Source organism: Ahaetulla prasina, chromosome 3 (assembly GCF_028640845.1).
Source record: "Ahaetulla prasina isolate Xishuangbanna chromosome 3, ASM2864084v1, whole genome shotgun sequence".
Lineage (NCBI taxonomy): Eukaryota > Metazoa > Chordata > Lepidosauria > Squamata > Colubridae > Ahaetulla > Ahaetulla prasina.
Window position 1 is genome coordinate 43,443,070 of NC_080541.1, and position 21,613 is coordinate 43,464,682.

A 21,613-nucleotide genomic window follows, 5' to 3' on the forward strand; every position below is an offset into this window, starting at 1 on the left:
GTTAACATGTTATGTTAACATAGCAACCCATGTTGTTTTTTCCCTCTGTTGGAAGAAATATCCATCTGGGTTCAGTTCCAAGTGGGGACAAAGACACTGGAAACATGGAGATTGCCTGGAAAGATGGTTTAATGGTGGTCAGGATCACATGGCTTGAGTTCCTGAACAGAAAAGGGCTGAGATCCTGTGTGCTCCCTGGTTTTATGTTTTTTCTGAGCTTTGAACTTTCTGGGGCACAGGAAGAGTATCCTGATTGGTTGTCAGACTCCCAGGGGGTGGGAGTCTTAGCTAGCCTTGCTGGCTGATGTAATCTTCCCAGGTGCCATGTGGTGAGTTTCAGTTCTAGATGGGTTCTATTATGATGCAGATGATGGCCCATTAGCAAAGGTGGGGGGTGGCAGGAAGTTGCAGGGAGCTGCTTTGTCTTTAAAACATGTTTCTCCATTTCTCATCCAGGGAAATATATTCTGCCTTTTAAGTATTTTCTAAAATATTTCATTCTTCTAGGAGGGGGGTGGGTGCTAAATTCCTACAATCCCTACTTTTTTTTTTTTTTCAAAACATGTGAGTTTTGAAACATGCTCTTGGCAAAAAATTAAAATTGATCAAATCAATGGGTGCTTTTAATTTTCCTGATGCAAAGGAAGCCATTGATAGAGACAACAGAAAAAAGATTCCTTCAGTGGCTCCCAAAAGCTTTCAACCATGAAGGTCTAGCAGCCAGTGGAAAAGTTCTGGTAAGAATTTTACAGTATTCAATTTTCTATGCCAATTAATTTCAGCTGTTAGATATCACTTTCTGAGAGCTTCCAGTCAGGTTTCAAGCAAGCACACATCCCAAAATTTTCACAGCCATGGTTTTCCTTTAAATTACAGGCTGCCCATTTCCAAGGGTTGGTTACTGAACCTGCCCTAGCTCTTACTTTAGTCTATCCAAGATTTTTTCCAGTCCAAATTGAGGTTAATCAGTGTGCAATCCAGGCTTTTTCCTTTCTTCTTCTTCTTTTTTTAAATGAGCCCTGGGACTTCTACTCATGAGACCACCAGTGCAACATATCTTGCTTTACTGGGCAACTGGGCAGTATCATTTGTGAGTCATAGTCAGGGCTTGGGTTTTGGATATCACTTTTTCTGCTATCTCTTCAAGAGAGGAATTGCCTGAGGGGGATGCCCCTCCCCCATGGAATTAGCAGGGAGATCTGACTCCTTGGGCTTTTAGTGCCACAGAGCAAAATCAACCTAGGGGAAGCCTTGTGTGGAGGTAAGTGAAGGGAATAGACTAATTCTGAATGGTGTGTCTCTCTGTGTGTGCCTGTGTATGCAGCTACCTTTACAATTCAGGCAATACAAACAATACAAACATGCTGGACAAATTTCCCTACCATTAGACAGAAATCTCAGGTGTTCACAACTTGTGATAGCCACTTTCAAATACAATCCTTACATGAATACTTTAGACTGATTACAATATAAAGGAGACAAGACAGAAAGACCTTACAATGAATTTCCACCCTTCCCCATAGTCTTTCCAGTTGTCTTCTGGGGATTGAAAAGAGTCTTTTAGTCTTTACTTGTACATCTCAGGGTCCTTTCTTTCATGTCTGCTGGGTAGCATGCTTGGTAAAAGGCTGGTCAGTCAGGCTGGTTGCTGTGATGGCTTTCAGTGGGGGCTGGATTCAAACTCAACTCCTGGTTCCAACAAATGGAAGGTCTCCTCTGGGGGCAGCATCTGGAACCATGTGCTCTGCTTCCAGTTGCAGAGTCATCTTTTCAGGGCTGAAAGACATTAGAACAGGATCTCCTCCCCACTTTTGTGGGTAATCTTCTCAGGAAAGGCATTGTAACAGGATTAAAAGGGGGGGGTAGATATCTTGCAGGCAGAGTTTGAAAAGAAACAACACAGCAATATTGCAGTTACTAAAAGATAATGCAGTTTCAACAAAATGCAGTTTCAACAACTGATGAGAAAGAAAAAACTAGATTCGCATGCTTCAGGAATGAACAGGTAAAATCATTTAAACACACAGTAAATGCAAGACTGAATTTTTTTTTCTCTTGTAAGTGAACTTAAAACGTTTCCTCATAAACTTATCTTGTAAGTGAACTTAAAATGTTTCCTTATAAACTTGAGTTGTTACTTTAAGATAAAGAGAGAGAAGGAGACAAAAGCAGAAATGAAAAGTGCTCTGTACCCAGTTTCTGTCGGCCACACAAAAACAGGGTAAAGGCTCTTTTTTTCTTTTTTCTCTCTCTCTCTTTTCCCCATTTTCATTGTTTCAACCTTTTGTTTTTCTTTTTCCCTAACAATTTAAAATTCTTGTCTCTAGAGATCAGATACATTTTACAGTTACAATTACCTCAAGGGCCCACAAAGACAGACATACACACATAAAAAACAAGGAGGACAAAGAGAGGAAAACAAAACTAAAATTTACACACACACTGATCATTCCCGCCATAAATCTCAGTTAAATTAGGGAAGGCACAAATCTTAACAGACATACCACGTGGTTCCATAGAAGAAAGAGAAAGAGACAAACAAACAAACAAACAAAACAAAAACAAAAACCCAAACATTCCTATTTACATATTTCCCTTTTCTTTTAAGTACCTTTATTTAGCCAAATTTGTCTTCCTGGTGTTATCTCTTAGCAAAGCCCATTTATTACACAATTTCCTCAATTTCTTTTTCCGCATGCCAGTCAACACTGGCACCTGCCTGGCGTCCCAGGCCCCAAGCATGTCTCTCAGGGGATTTCCCTCTACCCTCGAGCTTACGCTTCCCATGATCCTCGGAATGTGAGGCTCACTTTGTCATAGCCGGGTACTCCCGCAGTTTCGGGGGAAAAAAGGTATCCGAGAAGGACTCCGACTCCCTTCTATCGAAGTATGGGCCCCTTCCTTAAGGGAACTCTTATTTGAAGATCACCAATAAAAAAAATAGTGATCCCGGAGGACCTTGCTGCCCCTACAGCAGGTACGAGCACCTCCTCTCACTCTACATGCACCACTTTAGGCTTTGCTTTCCTTTTTAGATACACCGATAGTTCCTATATATTTCTTTTTCCCCCGTCACACTTCTTTTCCTTTCACTCAGCTTCCGTTCCTTGAAAACACAAAGTTCCACATTTGGCTTCCCCCGCTTGCTTTCTCTATCCTACCGGTCATGGCTCGGTGGAGCTAGCAGTAGGTAGAGGTACGGCTAGAGGTTGCTCAAAGAGGTGGAATCAGACTGTTTCCTTAGGTGGAATCCCACACACACACTTCCTCCTTCCCTAACAGAAGGTCCTGTGCTCTGGCAAAACCCCCATGCTCTCCAGACTTTTGGTCTTTCTGCGGTTAGGAAATGCACAGAGGGAGGAAGATCCAGCTGTGATTGGGAGAAGGGGTCTCTCATTCACACACATGCAGGCATACACATATTTCCCATGCTTTTCCATGCTTTAAAATTAAAATTTAGAGGTACTCACCTTCTTTCCAAGCAGTCTTTGAGCTCAACACTCAAAACCCCTTTAAAACCTGGTTCCAAATGGCCAAGGTCCAGGAAAACTTACCTACAGACTCAATGGGTCTGCTGCTAGCAAGGGAAGCTTACCTGGGCCAGGTCCATTGGTTAGGTTAGCTTGGAGTCCCATCTGTGGGTGCCAATTGTTGGAAGAAATATCCATCTGGGTTCAGTTCCAAGTGGGGACAAAGACACTGGAAACATGGAGACTGCTTGGAAAGATGGTTTAATGGTGGTCAGGATCACATGGCTTGAGATCCTGAACAGAAAAGGGCTGAGATCCTGTGTGCTCCCTGGTTTTATGTTTTTTCTGAGCTTTGAACTTTCTGGAGCACAGGAAGAGTATCCTGATTGGTTGTCAGACTCCCAGGGGGTGGGAGTCTTAGCTAGCCTTGCTGGCTGATGTAATCTTCCCAGGTGCCATGTGGTGAGTTTCAGTTCTAGATGGGTTCTATTATGATGCAGATGATGGCCCATTAGCAAAGGTGGGGGGTGGCAGGAAGTTGCAGGGAGCTGCTTTGTCTTTAAAACATGTTTCTCCATTTCTCATCCAGGGAAATATATTCTGCCTTTTAAGTATTTTCTAAAATATTTCATTCTTCTAGGAGGGGGATGGGTGCTAAATTCCTACACCTCTTAGCTAAAAGTAGTCTGCCACTTCCCTAACCATAGCAGATCTCTCTGTAAATCATGAAGCACATCTCTGTGGGTAATTCCTTCTTCCTCCTTTGCTTAATCTTCTGATTCAGTCTTTTGGAGTCTATCAGAATGGGCAGCTATAATAAATCTAATTACCACCAGCATATCCAGCAGGGTAGAAAGGGCCTTTCCCTCTGACTCAAACTGGGAAGTACATAGAAACGCATGTATTCTGATGATAGGAGAAGTCACACACTGATCATAGATTCCAGTGCCCAGGGTATTCCCAGGCAGAAATAGAGTATAAGAGGAAAAACAGCATTTTGCATATACATGAAACAAAGATAGAGTGCAACAGCTTTGTTCTTCCTTATTAAAGCACCCCATGTTGTGCATATTTTCCTGACAACTTTTGATGTTAAAGAGAAATTGTAAAAATATTTGAGGGAAAGTCCATATATACAAAACAGAGTGTTAGCCAGACACTGCCAATTTGCCAAATGTTGGTATACAATGGATAAAACTGCTATGGATGCATCAATGATGAATAGGTAAGAGGTAGCAAATAACAAAATGTACACAAACCTTGTGAGTTATATACTTGCACACAACTGTACATATCATTTTCATTATTGTGCTTAGCTGCAATAGACCTATGAAAGCTGACAGTGCTAGTAGGTTTTTAGTGTTCGATTTCCAACAGCTGTTTAAGAAAACCAGAGTTTGTATATCAGTTCTGCACAGACCTTTGAAACAACCACAAAAATGCAACAGAAATAAGGATGAGAATGACCTACTTGCTGCTTTAAATAAAGGACAACATGATATTCCCACTGCTACTTGATCTGCACAGTATTTCAGTGCTGATAATCAGATAGCATCCTTGGATAGAATTGATAGTAGAAACCCAAATTTAAATGTGCAATGTATACTTTTGTTATGCAACAGAGGGAAATGGCTGGAAGGCTCAGAAGGGACAGATATGTAATGTAGCAGCAATAGAGCTGCTACATTATCTTTGCATAACAGTAAGGCCAGTCCTAAACTAGATTTTCTTCCCATTAAACAGAGAGGGACATTAACTAGCATAATTGCATTGTAAACATTGCATGCAAAAATGTGATGAAGAAGACTTGGTTGTAAATAGTTTTCTAGAATTTGGAAAGGGATTATTCATTGCAACAAATTTTCAAGTGATGACTTTTCAACAACTCTTTGAAAATAAAGTAGGGGTCTCAAAATTTGTAGGACTGTGAATTTGTAGGGCTATATATGTCCCCCATAGGCTTAAGAAATCCAGCTCTTGGACAGCCTTCCTGCTTCCTTGAACAAGTCAACTGTCTGTCCAAATACAGTAAGGGTGCAGCCTGGCAAAAATTCAGATGTGCATCAGTGCAGCAAGTGTGGATAGCCAAAGCTGCATTGGTTTATTTCTCCAAAATTGGAGCTTGCCAGGCTATCCTTTTGCTCTGCCTGGAAGACCTTTATTGGTTTTATTGTTTTAAATAATTTTTTATTCCATTTTTCAACATCATATTTATGTACAAACTATTATCCATCATTAATCATTAATTTTTTATTTATTACTGATTCAGGCCTGCCCGACTGCCACTTCCTTACTACACAACCTCCCTCTCTACCCTCTACTACTTTCCCATCCTTCATCTCCTTCACTTTACTACTTCCTCTCCTCCTTCTCCACTCCTCCCTTCTTTTTTTTTCGTTTACATTTATACCCCGCCCTTCTCCGAAGACTCAGGGCGGCTTACAATGTATAAGGCAATAGTCTCATTCTATTTGTATATTTTTTTACAAAGTCAACTTCTTCCACCCTATCTAACCCTCTTATTCCCCTCCTCCTTCTCTACACTTTCCTACCTACTTTCTTCCCTCCTTCTACTCCTCTCTCCTTTTCTTCCTGAAATGGCAGTCGAGCATCCCCAATATCATTTTAAATTTTTTAATTTCATATCTTCAAAAATTACTGTACATTAATAATCAATCCATGTATCACTTGTTGATTCCTTTTCCCCCTTCCTCCTCCCCTTCCCCCCAGACTTCCCAGAGCAAATACCGGGTATTATGACCAACAATCACAAGCTAAAGTATACAAAATATACATAACCTCCCACCTTAAAAAATTTAAAACTATAGATCCCCTCACAATAAAAATAAAAAGATAGGAAAGAATAATAAAAAAAAGAAAAGAAAAGAAAAGAAACAATACCAACTTCACATATTACTTCTTCTTACAGTCCATTTTTAAAATTAATCCATCTTCTCAAATTCAATTTTTTTTCCACTTGTATATTCCTTCAAATTTCATAAGTCCATTTCTCAAATTACAGTCCATCTTCTCGAACTCAAATTTTTATCACTTATATATTTCTTCAATTGCCATAACATTTAATGTCCATTCTTCTTACAGTCCATTTTAAAAATTAGTCCATCTTCTAAAGTTCAAATTTTTTTTCCCCGCCCACTTGTATATTCCTTCAAATTTCATAAGTCCATTTCTTAAATTACAATCCAGCTTCTCAAATTCAAATTTTCATCACTTATATATTTCTTCAATTTTCATAAGATTTAATATTCAGTCTTCCTGCTTCCTTGAACAAGTCAACTGTCTGTCCAAATACAGTAAGGGTGCAGCCTGGCAAAAATTCAGATGTGCATCAGTGCAGCAAGTGTGGATAGCCAAAGCTGCATTGGTTTATTTCTCCAAAATTGGAGCTTGCCAGGCTATCCTTTTGCTCTGCCTGGAAGACCTTTATTGGTTTTATTGTTTTAAATAATTTTTATTCCATTTTTCAACATCATATTTATGTACAAACTATTATCCATCATTAATCATTAATTTTTTATTTATTACTGATTCAGGCCTGCCCGACTGCCACTTCCTTACTACACAACCTCCCTCTCTACCCTCTACTACTTTCCATCCTTCATCTCCTTCACTTTACTACTTCCTCTCCTCCTTCTCCACTCCTCCCCTTCTTTTTTTTGTTTACATTTATACCCGCCCTTCTCCAAAGACTCAGGGCGGCTTACAATGTATAAGGCAATAGTCTCATTCTATTTGTATATTTTTTTACAAAGTCAACTTCTTCCACCCTATCTAACCCTCTTATTCCCCTCCTCCTTCTCTACACTTTCCTACCTACTTTCTTCCCTCCTTCTACTCCTCTCTCCTTTTCTTCCTGAAATGGCAGTCGAGCATCCCCAATATCATTTTAAATTTTTTAATTTCATATCTTCAAAAATTACTGTACATTAATAATCAATCCATGTATCACTTGTTGATTCATTTTCCCCCCCTTCCCCCCCTCCTCCCCCTTCCCCCCCCCCAGACTTCCCAGAGCAAATACCGGGTATTATGACCAACAATCACAAGCTAAAGTATACAAAATATACATAACCTCCCACCTTAAAAAATTTAAAACTATAGATCCCCTCACAATAAAAATAAAAAGATAGGAAAGAATAATAAAAAAAAGAAAAGAAAAGAAACAATACCAACTTCACATATTACTTCTTCTTACAGTCCATTTTTAAAATTAATCCATCTTCTCAAATTCAATTTTTTTTCCACTTGTATATTCCTTCAAATTTCATAAGTCCATTTCTCAAATTACAGTCCATCTTCTCGAACTCAAATTTTTATCACTTATATATTTCTTCAATTGCCATAACATTTAATGTCCATTCTTCTTACAGTCCATTTTAAAAATTAGTCCATCTTCTAAAGTTCAAATTTTTTTTTCCGCCCACTTGTATATTCCTTCAAATTTCATAAGTCCATTTCTTAAATTACAATCCAGCTTCTCAAATTCAAATTTTCATCACTTATATATTTCTTCAATTGTCATAAGATTTAATATTCAGTCTTCCAATACTACTCCATCAATCAAATATCAAGCAAATAATCATTTAGACTACATCCACAATATAACAGTAAACAGTTAAAATCATTACATCCACATTATCTAAATTCATAAATTTCACTTTCCATCCTTCACAATTAAGTAATATCATCCCATAGATTTATACCATACAAATAGCAAATAACAAAAATCCTATAATTTATATCCTAAACAAATCAATTCCAAAAATTAACCATAATCATCCTATTCACATCTTAAACATTCCTCCCCTCTCCCATTCTATTTTCCATCATTTCCAAACCAGTTAACTTAGCATCTAACAACAAAGGATTCCCACTCTTTAAAACATTAATATAAAAATGTCTCGCTTTCATAACTGAATTAAGAAAATACTTTCTACCTCTAAAATTCACTGACAAACCCATTGGGACTTCCCATCTAAAATATATCTGATATTTCTTAAACTCATCCACCAAAAAAGCAAATTCTCTTCTGTTTCTTAACATTTTAGGAGGAATTTCCTTCATCATTTTATATCTTGTCCCAATATCTGAAATTTATTTTTATAAAAGGCTTGCAAAATTTCATACCTAACCTTTTTAGTTGTAAAATAAATAACCACATCCCTAGGTACTCTATTTTGTCTTGCCCACCAAGAATTAACACGATAAATTCTTTCAATATTAGTCTCAAAATCTTCTGGCTCCATACCCTTTATCTGAGCAAAAGCTTGCGTAAAATCTCCTTTAAATTTTCCTTTCTATTTTGTTTCAACCCCCTCACCCTTATAGCATATTCCATTAATCTATATTGTAATATTACTCTTTCTTCATCTGCCCTATCTACCTTTGCCTTTATATCTTCCATCTTATTATCTAAGTTCCAATTATTTTGATTTTTTTGAATTTCTTCTATTTTCCTTTGCAACTCTAAATTAGCTTTATTAATTTCTACAAGATCATCCTGCATCTGAATACAAGAGCTTAATATTTGCGCAATTGCATCCTTTACCATTTTCATTTCCCTCTTCTGCTCTTCCACCACTTCCTTGAAATCCAACATCTCTTTCTCTATTTCGTCAAATTTTTGATCTATTTCTAAAAAGTGACTCTCCAAAAACTCCTATAAAGAATTTCTTACTTCCTTTTTAATTTCTTCTTTTAATTTTTGAATCTAAGCTGAAGAAATTTCAAATTTTTTAATGACTTTTGGCACTATTTGCTTAAGAGTCATTTAAAAAAAAAAAGGGGGATAACTTAATAATAGACCAAGAAAAAGAAAGAAAAAAAAATTAGAAAAGAAAGTTTCAAAAAAACTTATCTTCTAAATCACTAAAATCCCAAGGAAGAAGAAAAAATATAAATCATAAGATTCTCATTTCTTCCATTTAGTCAGTATCTTCCTATGTATCTTCTATTTCTTCCGTTTAGTCAGTATATTTCTATGTATCTTCTTTCTTCTATTTCAACACTAGCCGTTAGTAAGCATTTCTACTTTCGTTTTCAGTATACACATTCCACAAAACTGCCATTTGCTTTCTTCTCTCCTATCTTCGCAGCAAATAAATCCTCAGGGGCTTACAGTCTTCTTACAAACAAATGCTAGAACTCCAGTTTCTGTTCCGTCCACGTTACAATCCATCATAAATCAATTCCTGCCGTGGAAATTGGACGCTTCGTTTGTTTGCCATCAAGGCACTTTATTGGTTTTATTGAATTTAGGATTTAGCAAAGAGAATTATTTTATGTAGGTAGGAAGAAATGTATAGTTTTGATGTGAAAGAGTGACTTCTTTTTACTTTACCCGTTTTTGAAATGTCTCTATATATGGACTCATATTTAAAATGACTGCCTATTCCAACTAAAACTGGTCTTGCAGTACTGATTAGATCAGGGATCTCCAACCTTGGCAACTTTAAGACTTGTGGACTTCAACTCCCAGAGTTCCTCAGCCAGCAAAGCTTAAAGTTGCCAAGGTTGGAGACCCCTGGATTAGATTGACTAGGGAGAAATTGCAACAAATCCCACATTTCTGGAAGGTCTCTGTGTGAGTGGGGGTGAGGAGGTGGGATATGTGTGATGAAGCAAGATGTTGCTTCTCTTTGGTAGTGCTGATGCTATGCAATTAATAGAAATTAGGATAATCCCTTTTTATTGATATTCCCAAAAGGGTTGAAGATGGAATGTTTCAGAAAGCCTTCTCCTGTCCGACCCATCACCCCATGGACAAAGTTCCTCCAGGCCTTCCTGTCCACTACCTGGTAGTTCTGGTACAGTGGTGGGTTTCAAAATTATATGACTGTATTTAATTCTTGTAATTCTTTTTATTGTTTCTATTTTGATGTTTTTGTTCACTGCTATTTTTATTGTTGTCACTTGTGAAATATTTTATGCAGTTTTAGATATTACTATGAATATTTTTAATTGTTCTATTATATTTTATGGACTCCCCCAAGAGTTATTTTTATTGTTGTTGGGTAATAAATCTAGGCAAAGGAATGAACTAATTTAATACTGATACCTTATGAATCTCTTTTTTCTTTTCTTTCTCCTCCCTATTATGTGTAATTTTTTTGTACGATTGTTGTTGCATTCTTTTTTGGTTTTTAAATAAAATAAAATGAAATTAATGAAATAAGAAAAAAGCTTGTTGTTGTTAGTTGCAAAGTCATGTCCAACCCATCGCAACCCCATAGACAAAGTTCCTCCAGGCCTTCCTGTCCTCTACCTGGTAGTTCTGGTACAGTGGTGGGTTTCAAATTTTTTTACTACTGGTTCTGTGGTGTGGCTTGGTGGGCATGGCATGAATTGGTGGATGTGGCTTGGTGGGTGTGGCAGGGGAAGTATACTGTAAAATCTCCATTCCCTTCCCAATCCAGGGGAAGGTTACTGCAAAATCCCCATTTCCTCCTGATCAGCTGGGACTTGGGAGGGAGACAATAGATGGGGGCGGGGCCAGTCAGAATTTTTACTACTGGTTTTCTGAACTACTCAAAATTTCTGCTACCGGTTCTCCAGAACTAGTCAGAACCTGCTGAAACCCACCTCTGTTCTGGTAGTTATTATCCACTAAAATGTCTTTGGAATCTCATACCTACTGAGAGAGACATGGTCATAAATCAAATGCTCTGGCCATTTCAGCTCCATCCTCTTACAACAGTAACTAAAATACTGGGTATATTCTAATACATAAAACTGTGCTAAGTACTTTAGAATTAAGGGTACCTTTCCAACAATTGTGCTGAAGTTTATCTCTTACTCTGGGACATAGTTTGCATTGATGCCTCCCTCTGGGTCTATAATAATACTGTCCACATTAGAATTTGACAGACCTTGCCTTTAAAATTCTAGATGCCGACACATTATCCATTTTAAACACTATAGTAGTAAAATGTCATTTTAAATGTGAGAAAAATGTTTATTCCATTAAAATGGAATAGTAGTTATTTTAATAATAAAAGACAGTGTTTAATTAAACCACGAGATGTTTCACATTTCCCTATCTCTAAAAGTCCTGACTGCACAGTTGTTTAGAAGGACCTTGAAGAATTGGCTCCTTGCCCAGGCCTCTGGTGCAGAAGAAGACCCTTGTATACCCTGTCATTCTTGAAAATAAATACATTTATTTTGGTCATTGTTTTGTCTTCCTGGTCATTGTTTTGTCTTCCTTGTTTTAGCTGTTATGAGCTACTCTGAGTTGTGGTGGATTGAATGGCATTTGACTTTAAAATAAATAAATAAATAAATACAGGGCACCTATATTTAGATTGTCTGCAGGCATTGATTGATCACATGCTTGTTATGCAATCACTCAAAAAATATTTGTAAAAAAAGGAGAAGAAAAGAAAGCCTCTGAAGCAATTTAGACACAGCCATGTTTTTAAAATAATTGATACTAAACTTAAATTCTGAAATGACATATAAACCCATATTTTATTTATTTCAGGTTAATCATATAAAGGCATATGGCCAAACTAACAGCTTTCATTTATTTGGATATTCCCTTGTTTAAAGACCAGCCACAGCTAATGGCTTAGTATCTTCTACATATGGACATTGTGTTTTGCTTTAGCTGAACATAGTGAACAATAGGATTATTTTCCTTTATCTGTATGACCTTCTCTTCTTCTGAGGCTTAAAATTACTTCTACAACCCTGATCTAGTGGACGGAATGTAGACAGGAATAAAGTAATATTTTATCTTTTGAATATTCTTTACAACTAATTTTCTATAACATTTTTCCTTCCATTTCCCCCTACCCCGTTGCTTTTAGTTTCTTTTGTTTCAGACAGAAGAAAGTAGAGAGCAGAGAGAAGGAAGCCTGCAGCTCCACATGCTTTCTCAAGCTCCATCTGGCTGTTAAATCTGCTTGTTAGCACTTGAGTTATACAATAGATTACAAGATATAAAAGAATCACATGAAGTGAGGTGTGCAAACAAGGTATAGAGAAAATACCAATCGCAATCCTTGTTATTGTTGCTGGAATCCCTGCATTGTCTCACTAGGCATCCCTTTTGAGATTTTAGTAAGAGATATTTAAAGAAAAGCAGAAAATGTGCTTAATGGTATTAAATTACAGCACTTTGTTTCATTTCCCACCCAAACAATTAACAATTTAAATATATTTCTGTGCTTTGTAATATAAATTAAAGTACATTTTGGTTTAAAAGGATGCTTAATATAAACAGATTTCACTGATTTCTGAATCATGGTTGTTGTGAATAATCCACTGGATTTATCTAAAGTGAATGCCTGCTTGCCAGGTGTTTATATTACAAGATGTTATAATATGTGTGTGTGTGTTTTGCTGATAAAGAAATAAAGGGAGACTAATATAGATCTGAGGGATGCGGTGGCTCAGGGGCTAGGACGTTGAGCTTGTCGATTGAAAGGTCAGCAGCTCAGCGGTTCGAATCCCTAGTGCTGCCGTGTAACGAGGTGAGCTCCCGTTACTTGTCCCAGCTTCTGCCAACCTAGCAGTTTCGAAAGCACGTAAAAATGCAAGTAGAAAAAATAGGGACCATCTTGATGGAAAGGTAACAGCGTTCCGTGCGCCTTTGGCATTTAGTCATGCCGGCCACATGACCACGGAGATGTCTTTGGACAGCGCTGGCTCTTCGGCTTTGAAACTGAGATGAGCACCGCCCCCTAGAGTCGGCAACGACTAGCACGTATGTGCAAGGGGAACCTTTACTTTTTAATATAGATCTATTTCAAGCTACTGAGTTCTCATCAGCTAGCCATTCCCTTACTTGGATTTGAACTTGGAACCAAGTAAGGGTATGGCTAGCTGATGAGAACTAAATAGCTTGAAATAGATCTCCCTTTATTTCTTTATCAGCAAAACACAAATTTGTGTTTATATATATATATGCTTTTCTTTAGCCCTCCAAATCCCATAGCAACTGGTGATCCATTATAAAATGTTATTTTATCTGAAACTTTCCCAATTTTAGATGGGAAATTAGTTTCAGCATTTAATTGAGGTAGAAAAATAAGCAAAACTGTCCTTCCCATTGTCTTAATTGAAGAAATGTGGATTCTGGGGAGGAAAGGGAGTTTTTAAAAGGATGGGAAAGGATTTTGGAAGCTCCTTCCTAAACTATGGCTGACTTTGCCAAAATCTAATAAGAGTCAGGAGAGTCTCCTGATAGCCAGCTGACTGGGGCAAACGCCCAGCCCATAAATAGAGTTTCATCGGCCAAACACATATAGGCTTGCTTGGAAGCCTGTATGGCATTGGAATGAGAGGCTAGGCCCTAAACTAGCTGGGCTGTTTTTAGCTTTGTAAGTCTTTTTGCTGATTGTCTGACTCTTTTATGGATGCAGCTGGGTGGTGGACCTCCTAGGCCTCCCCCACCCATGAGGTACCCCATGTTCACTTAATAATCTGCTTGTTGGTTTAACAGTGACATCAGGGAGAACAGGGCTCATCAAGCACGGTTATCTCACTTAATGGTTGTCACCATTTGCGATTGTAATGGATGGGCTCCATTATGGCCATGGGTTAAAGACTACCTGTTTTAGTATTTTTAGGTGCAGAAAAAAAAGCCTTTTATTTGGTTCAGATTAGAAATTTAAGGCTATAGTATTCCATAGGAATTTTATCTAATGGATTGAGATTTATTGGAAAGTTTGGATTAAATTTTTAAAGAGAGTGATGACTAGATAATTGTTTTCCAGTGATCGAGATTTATTATCTGCAACCTTGTACAGAATTATTTTTAAAAAATCAAATGATTTCATTCCCGTTCCAATATAGAAAACTTCTCCACATTCTTCTTTGTTATTTCATTTGATTCCTCAATCTTTAGCCACCATGTTAAGCCAATCTTTAAATATTAAGGGTAGTACATCAGCTGGATGTGATTATAAACTATTTCTATATGCTGATGATATTTTGGCAATTCTGAACTCTTATTTCTTTTTCTAATTTTATAAAGGTTGTGCAGTATTTTGGAAAGTATTCTGGTTATAAGGTAAATTGAGATTAATTTTATTTTTTTCTTGTGGACTCAATACAATTATGTAAAGAGTAATAATAATAATCTACTGATTATTTCAAATATTTGTGCTTTATACAATCTAGCCAAAAAGTATTTCTAAATACGTTACATGGAAATAAATATGATGAAACCTTTTGAACTGGGTATTATTAAATAACTTTGGATAGTATTAGATGGCTTAAAATTCCTTTATGCTTGTGGAGCAAAATTAAAGTTATTAAAATGAATATTTTGCCGTGTTTATGTTCTGAGAGGTCTTCTTATGTTAATATAAAATTAAAAAGTTACTTAGGAAATTTATTTGGGATAGTGGACCACCAAGATTTACCTTAGCTACAGTACATTGAGACTATAATTTGAACAAGGTAGCTTAATTTACAAAAATGCCATTCTGCCAATATTTTATCAATTATCAGTTGTGGAATGAAAATATAACTGCATATTATTCCTCATGGGCTAAGATGGAAACTTATTATGTATTTCCTTTGCAATCACGCAAGTGCTGGGAACAGCATCTGGCGGACAAGTTGTTTAATTTCCAGGGGTATGAGCAATAAGAAATCCTTGGGCCATATTGGCCCATATTGTATATTAAATTTTGATAATGAGGTTCATCCATATCTAACCCTTTGTAAAAATTCTACTTTGAAAATTAGTGATACAGTCATCTTCACTTAAGGATGGGGATTCAGGGATCATTCGAACATGTGATGGCACTGAATGAGTGATACTTATAATCAATCCTCAAAGGTCCAGCCATTGCAGCATTCTACTTCAGCAGCTTCTTCCAAGCAAAGTCAGTGGGAGAGCCAGCAGGAGATTGCAAATGATGACCTGATGTCCATAGTGATTTACTTAACAATATCAACAGGAAGTGCTGGTATTGTAGATACTGCAATTAAGACTTTCAATCAAATACTATGTAAAAACTATTTTAAGGATTTCTCCTAATTTCAAATTGAAGTTAATATTCCCAATTCATAAGTTTATCTTCAGTTTAAAGGTAAAGGTAAAGGTTCCCCTCACACATATGTGCTAATTGTTCCTGACTAGGGGGTGGTGTTCATCTCCGTTTCAAAGCCAAAGAGCCATCACTGTCTGAAGACGTTTCTGTGGTCATGTGGCCAGCATGTCTAAATGTCAGAAGCACATGGAATGTTGTTACCTTCCCACCAAAGGTCGTCCCTATTTTTCTACTTGCATTTTTTACATGCTTTCGAACTGCTAGGCTGTCAGAAGCTGGGACAAGTAGCAGGAGCTCACCCCATTATGCAGCACTAGGAATTCAAACTGCTGAACTGCCGACCTTTCGATCAACAAGCTCAGCATCTTAGCCACCGTGTCCCTTTCATCTTTAGCTTAAGCATGTTCAAATGGATAAATATGGATCAAATGCTTTTGTGCTCAGAGACACCTAAACTGTTTTTTTTATTTGATGGAATGCATGATAAATAAAACTTGTAACAGCATTCTAACAAAAACACATGAATATTTTCAGAGTGAACATTTTTGGGATATTTCAGACATGGAGTAAATAACAGGAATTTCCCAAAAAGCCACATCAATGGCCTCATGTCTTTTAAAATGTTATCTATAGATTTGAGATTAAGATCAATTCTTCAAAAATTGTATTTAGGGTGGATTAGATTCCCTAAAAATGTATTCAAAAGACTGGACACCTATTTCCTATGTTGGAGGTGTAATAAATTGAGAGGTCACTGACCCGTATTATATGGACATGTGATTATTTAGCACCTTGAGATAATGTATTAATGTATATTAATAGATTTATGAGAACATGTTTAAATGTTAAAGATGCTAGTGTAATAGGGGAGTATATACCAAATCTTTGAAATGCGTGTATTATCAGAAATGTAAGATGATTAAGAAATTGGAAAAGTGATATTATTTGAAATGTCAAACAATGTCTGTTGGAAATGTGTGTTCTATCTATTTTGAAAAAGGCAATACAGGTAGTCTTTGACTTACAACAGTTCATTTATTGACCATTCAAAGTTACAATGGCACTGAAAATTGACTGACCTTTTTTCACACTTACGACTGCTGCAGCATTCCCATGGACACACAATCAAAATTCAGATGCTTGGTAACTGGTTCATATTTATGACGGTTGAAGTCTCCTGGGGTCATGTTGCCCACTTTTGTGACCTTCTGACAAGCAAAGTCAATGAGGGAAGCCAGATTCACTTAACAATTGTTTTATTAAAATGCTGTAATTCACCTAACACATGTGACAAGAAAGATTGTAAAATTCACTTAACAAATGTCCAATTAGCAACAGAGATTTTGGGCTCAATTGTGGTTGTAAATCTATACCTATAGTCTCTATTAATCAAAAGAGCAGCAATATTTGTAACTATGGCAGAGATTCTGCAATACTTTACAATGTATTATTTAATAGTAGTGAATTGGTTGGTAAACCAGGGACTATTTTTAAGTATAAAATGTCCTTCCCCTCCCTATCTTTCTTGTTTGCACTTTCATCCCCCACCCAATATTTTTTTTTAAATTAATGCTTGTTTTATTAAAAATATTTTTTTAAAAAAAAAAACCCCTCCAGTGGCTTTGATCCCAGACTAACATGGTACCCTTCAGTTGTCCTGAATTTGTTTATTTATTTATTTATATCTATTTATTTGTCAAGCATATATAAGGTAAAAGATAAAAGTATAAACATGATTACTAATACATGAAATGGATATGAATAAAAAGGGACATTAGGGCAGGGACGCTAGGCACGTTGGTGCGCTTATGCATCCCCTCTTTGAATTTGAATTGGTATCCTCCGCATCCTGAGAACCTGAGCCACCAGAAAGGCGCAGGTCGTTCCCTGAACTGTGCCTTGGGAAATTCAGGTGTCAAGGAGAGGTCGCGGGCACGGTAAAAACCGGAGCCACAAGGAGGGAGAGACACGAGTCCGGGCGCGCGACGGCTTAAACTCGGAATTCCGTTCTTGCAACCGTCTTCGCGGGAGCTCGCGAGCGTCCTTCTTCAAGAGAGCGGCAGGAGCAGGTGCCCAGAGCTAGGGAGCCAAGAACGAAGTGAAGTGCGCCTGCGCCGACCGCACGGCCTCGCTTTTGGAATGGTGGGAGCTCCACATTCGGTCGGATCTGGCCGGGCAGGCTCGCGTATGAGGTGGGGGTGGGTTGACGTCGAGATCGTTATCCGCATCTGGGAACCACCCAGTCGGAGCCGCCGGTCCGGCCGCTCGCCTCCCGCCCCGCTTCTCTTGCGAGACGTGCAACCGAGCTGAGTGAGTAATTCGTAAATTCCTCATCAGCACCGAAGGCTGCCCGCTGGCTGGCATACTTTGCATGACGAGGATCCTTTTTATTTAAAAAAAATATATTATTATTGCTCTTCTTTGTAATTATTATATATTCCTTCATTTTTTTTCCTGCCTTCTCCCGCCTCCGCCGTCCCCTTTGTGGGTCCGCCTGAACTCCCAGCTCTGCCTTCCTAGGGGAAAAAAAAGCTTAAAGTTTTGGACTTCGGGCTGCCTCGGAGGAGCGAGTCCAACCGACAAGGCAGGAGAACAAAGGGAAAACTGAGGCAGTTTCTGCCTCTGACGGTCGTTACATGAGCGGTTTGTCCCCCCCCCCCCTCCGCATTCCCGCTCGCGAGCCTTTAGGTTTTAAAGAGACTGGCAGTTCAGGGCAGAGGAAATTATGAAGCTGATGGGGAGGATGGCAGAGGATTATGGAAATAGAGGTCATCTGGGGTGCTTTTTAAGGTTATGGCCGTAGGCTCACTTCACTGCCAATGAAGTCTGTGGGACTTACTTCAGAGTAAACGGGCTTGGGATTGGTCGGGATGTCTAAGCGCCCAGAGGATAAGATGTGTGCGCGCTGCGGGTGTATAAGCAGTTCTCCTTATGGCAGAGGCGCGTTTGTATGGGGGAGCGGCGTTTATTCCGGCTGCTTGCATGCAAATGGTAGAGGTTGGGTTAATTGATTTTCTTCGCTTTCACTGGGTTTCCCAAGACGGTTTGGGGTTTTTTTTTAGTTTGTTTGTTTTTTAATTCCAGTGCCAGACAATGTCTTACACACAGCTCAGCAGATGCACACCAAGGCTGGAATGTTGCTGTTTATTTAATAGGGCTATTGGATCTGGGCTATCTAACAAACAAACAAACCCCCAAACAAATAAGAAAATGTGATGTTGTCTTCTTTGTGATTGTCTGGCTTTTTGCAGATCTGGTAGTCCTCTTTTTTTTTTTTTTTAAGGCGGAGATACAAATGCTCATTTTCTTCTCTTAGGCAATTTCTTCTGTTCTGCATCCCATTGTGCTGGAGGTGAATGTGCTCCAAGCATTTAAAATACATGTTTAAAATTGTATTTCGTTGTTTTGCATGCAGTTCAGAAGCTCTTTGTTTTCACAGTATTATTTTGTTCCCTGTTTTGGGGAGTTTCCTAAAACCCCAGCCTTTTGTATCTGGAACAAATTGTGACTTGTGTTCAGACAATCTGTTGTACTAATATTTATAATTGAATATTTATTCTGTCTTTTAATTTTAGCTGTTAAAAATAAAGCAGTTTGTGTGTCAGGTTTTGCTCTGGAAGTAGTAGAAATAAATTAAAAGTATTAATTGCTTGATGTTTGTGTGTTAGATGTTATAAAAAATGGGGGAAAAAACCCTTTACTTAGTGTTGTCCTCAAATATCTCCTTACTTTTTAATGTGGCAGGACAGATTATACATGAATGTATATAAATGACATGCTTTTTAGAATATTAAGATTGATCCAGACTTAAACAGGGTTTAAACAATTAGGAGAGGGATTTTAATGGAGATCAGGGATTCCAGCCATTCTGTGTTTCTATTCTGAGGTGAGAGCCTGATTATAGTCTGTTCTTTTCTAGCCTCAGGGAGCAGCAGCTGGGAACTACTACTGTGAGAAGACAAAAGCAGCATGCTGACCTTCTGTGCATGATTTCTCTCCCCCTCCCTCTGCATTGATAGACATGTCATCTGAAGACTTTAACGCGGAAACAGGAATAGTACATCTTCAGAATCTACAGTCTTATTGCCAATGATGCAGGCAGTCAAGGACCCTCATCTAGAATGGCAGGGCATCATTAGGAGCCATGTGGGAACGAGTCTGCTGAGGGGGAGTGGTCCAGTTCACTTTGTTTAAAGGTCAGCTGCTGGCAGAGGAGAGCAGTGTTAAGAAGTATGGAACTACAATAAAATCTGCTGGACATGTGCTCTCATGTGTTCATGTAATAGGGTTGAATTGTAGGATCTTTTTTCCCCAGAGTGGCTTGGAGAGATCTGGAAAGCCATAGAGGATGATTGTTCTTGAGCTGAAAAAAGCATAAATTTGACCAAGGTCATGCATATAACAGGGAATTAGTAATTCAGCCCAAACCAAGCTTGCTCTCAGCATGCTTTTATCAGGAATAATAAAGCACCAGCATCCAAACTCTCTTGGAGAGGAGCAACTAGAAAAACAAGATAAGAATTCTCGGTCCAAAAGCTTGCCAGTTCTGAATGGGTCTGTTCCACAGATTAATACCACACAAAGTGCTCTCATCGCAGCCAAAAAGAACTTCTTACAGAGTTTGCAGGGGGACTCTGATCAGAGGTGTGGCCTTGACCCCAATATATCAGCACATCACAGTAATGCTACTGCTACTTCTTCCAAGACAGTGTTGTCTTTTACACCTTCCAGCTTTTCGAGAATGGGGAATTACACTGAAAGAAATGATTGCAACAAGACTCCTAGATTAAGTAATGGTGTGTCACCAGCTTCCACACTGCTAGTAATGCCTGGTAGAAAATACGTTGCTATAGTATTGACAGACTCTCGATTCTTTTTGATATGTATGTGTTTCCTGACTTTCATTCAGTCACTAATGGTCTCTGGTTACCTGAGTAGTGTTATCACTACCATTGAGAGAAGATATAGCCTGAAAAGCTCGGAATCTGGACTGTTGGTCAGTTGCTTTGATATTGGCAGCCTTTTAGTAGTGGTTTTCATCAGTTATTTTGGTGGGCAAGGGCGAAGGCCTCTGTGGCTTGCTGTTGGGGGGTTATTTATTGCTCTTGGGGCTGCCGTATTTTCTTTACCTCATTTCATCTCTGCACCATATCAAATCCAGGAATTAAACTCCTCTGTTTCTAATGATGGCTTGTGTTTGACTGGAAATAATTCAATGAAAGGGCACCTGGAATCAGCAGGCTGTATGAAGAATTCACGTGGAAATGGCCACTCACTCTATGTAGTTTTGTTTATTTGTGCCCAAATTCTCATTGGAATGGGCTCCACACCTATCTACACTCTAGGACCAACCTACTTGGATGACAATGTCAAGAAAGAAAACTCATCACTCTATCTAGGTAAGGTTGCTATTTGTCCAGATTTTTGTGTTATTATTTTGAAAGGAGGCCAACTTCTACTTTAAAGCTCCCAAACCAATGCAGCAGCTTTAAATATATTTGAATGTTTAGATAGACAGACAGAGTAGCTAATATTTGCCAGAATAAAGACTTCAATAGCTGTTACTTAATCTTCTAAAACTTCCATTATCTCTTGTACCCTGTATTTTCTTCCATATCTATGGAAACAATTGAAGTGATACTTATCTCTTTCATGAGGGGAATGGAATACAAAATTGTTTCCTTTCCAATGGATTTCCCTCCATTTCCCTCCCCTCTCCTCCCTCTGTGTTGTGTGTTTCTCTCTCTCCATATATATATATATATATATATATATATATATATATATATATATATATATATATATATATATATATATATATATATATATGTATATGTATATATGTATGTATATGTGCATATAATATTTATATTTTCATTAAAATGTTTAAAGCAGTTTATATTTAAGCAATTTTATCATGTATTTTAATGCATATACAAACAAATATAAAATAATATTTTATAACAATAAACAGATATTTTATGCAATAACAGATATTATGGTACCTGGTTAAAAATCTGAGAGTGGTAATATAATTTTCAATACATTGTTGACACATAATTTACAGTGTAAGTTGCATAACGTCCATGAATTACGCAGAGTTTTAGATCCTGA

General features: G+C 37.9%; 1 protein-coding gene across 1 annotated transcript in view; it reads left to right on the top strand.

The window, feature by feature from the left end:
* Positions 1 to 17,649: 17,649 nt before the first annotated feature.
* Positions 17,650 to 21,613, top strand: part of SLCO5A1 (solute carrier organic anion transporter family member 5A1) — a 43,031-nt gene continuing 39,067 nt past the window's right edge. The window contains exons 1-2 of the mRNA XM_058177238.1: positions 17,650 to 17,809; positions 19,419 to 20,898. Coding sequence (XP_058033221.1) covers positions 19,944 to 20,898 — 955 coding nt within the window. The 5' untranslated portion in view covers positions 17,650 to 17,809; positions 19,419 to 19,943. The remainder of the gene's footprint in view (positions 17,810 to 19,418; positions 20,899 to 21,613) is intronic.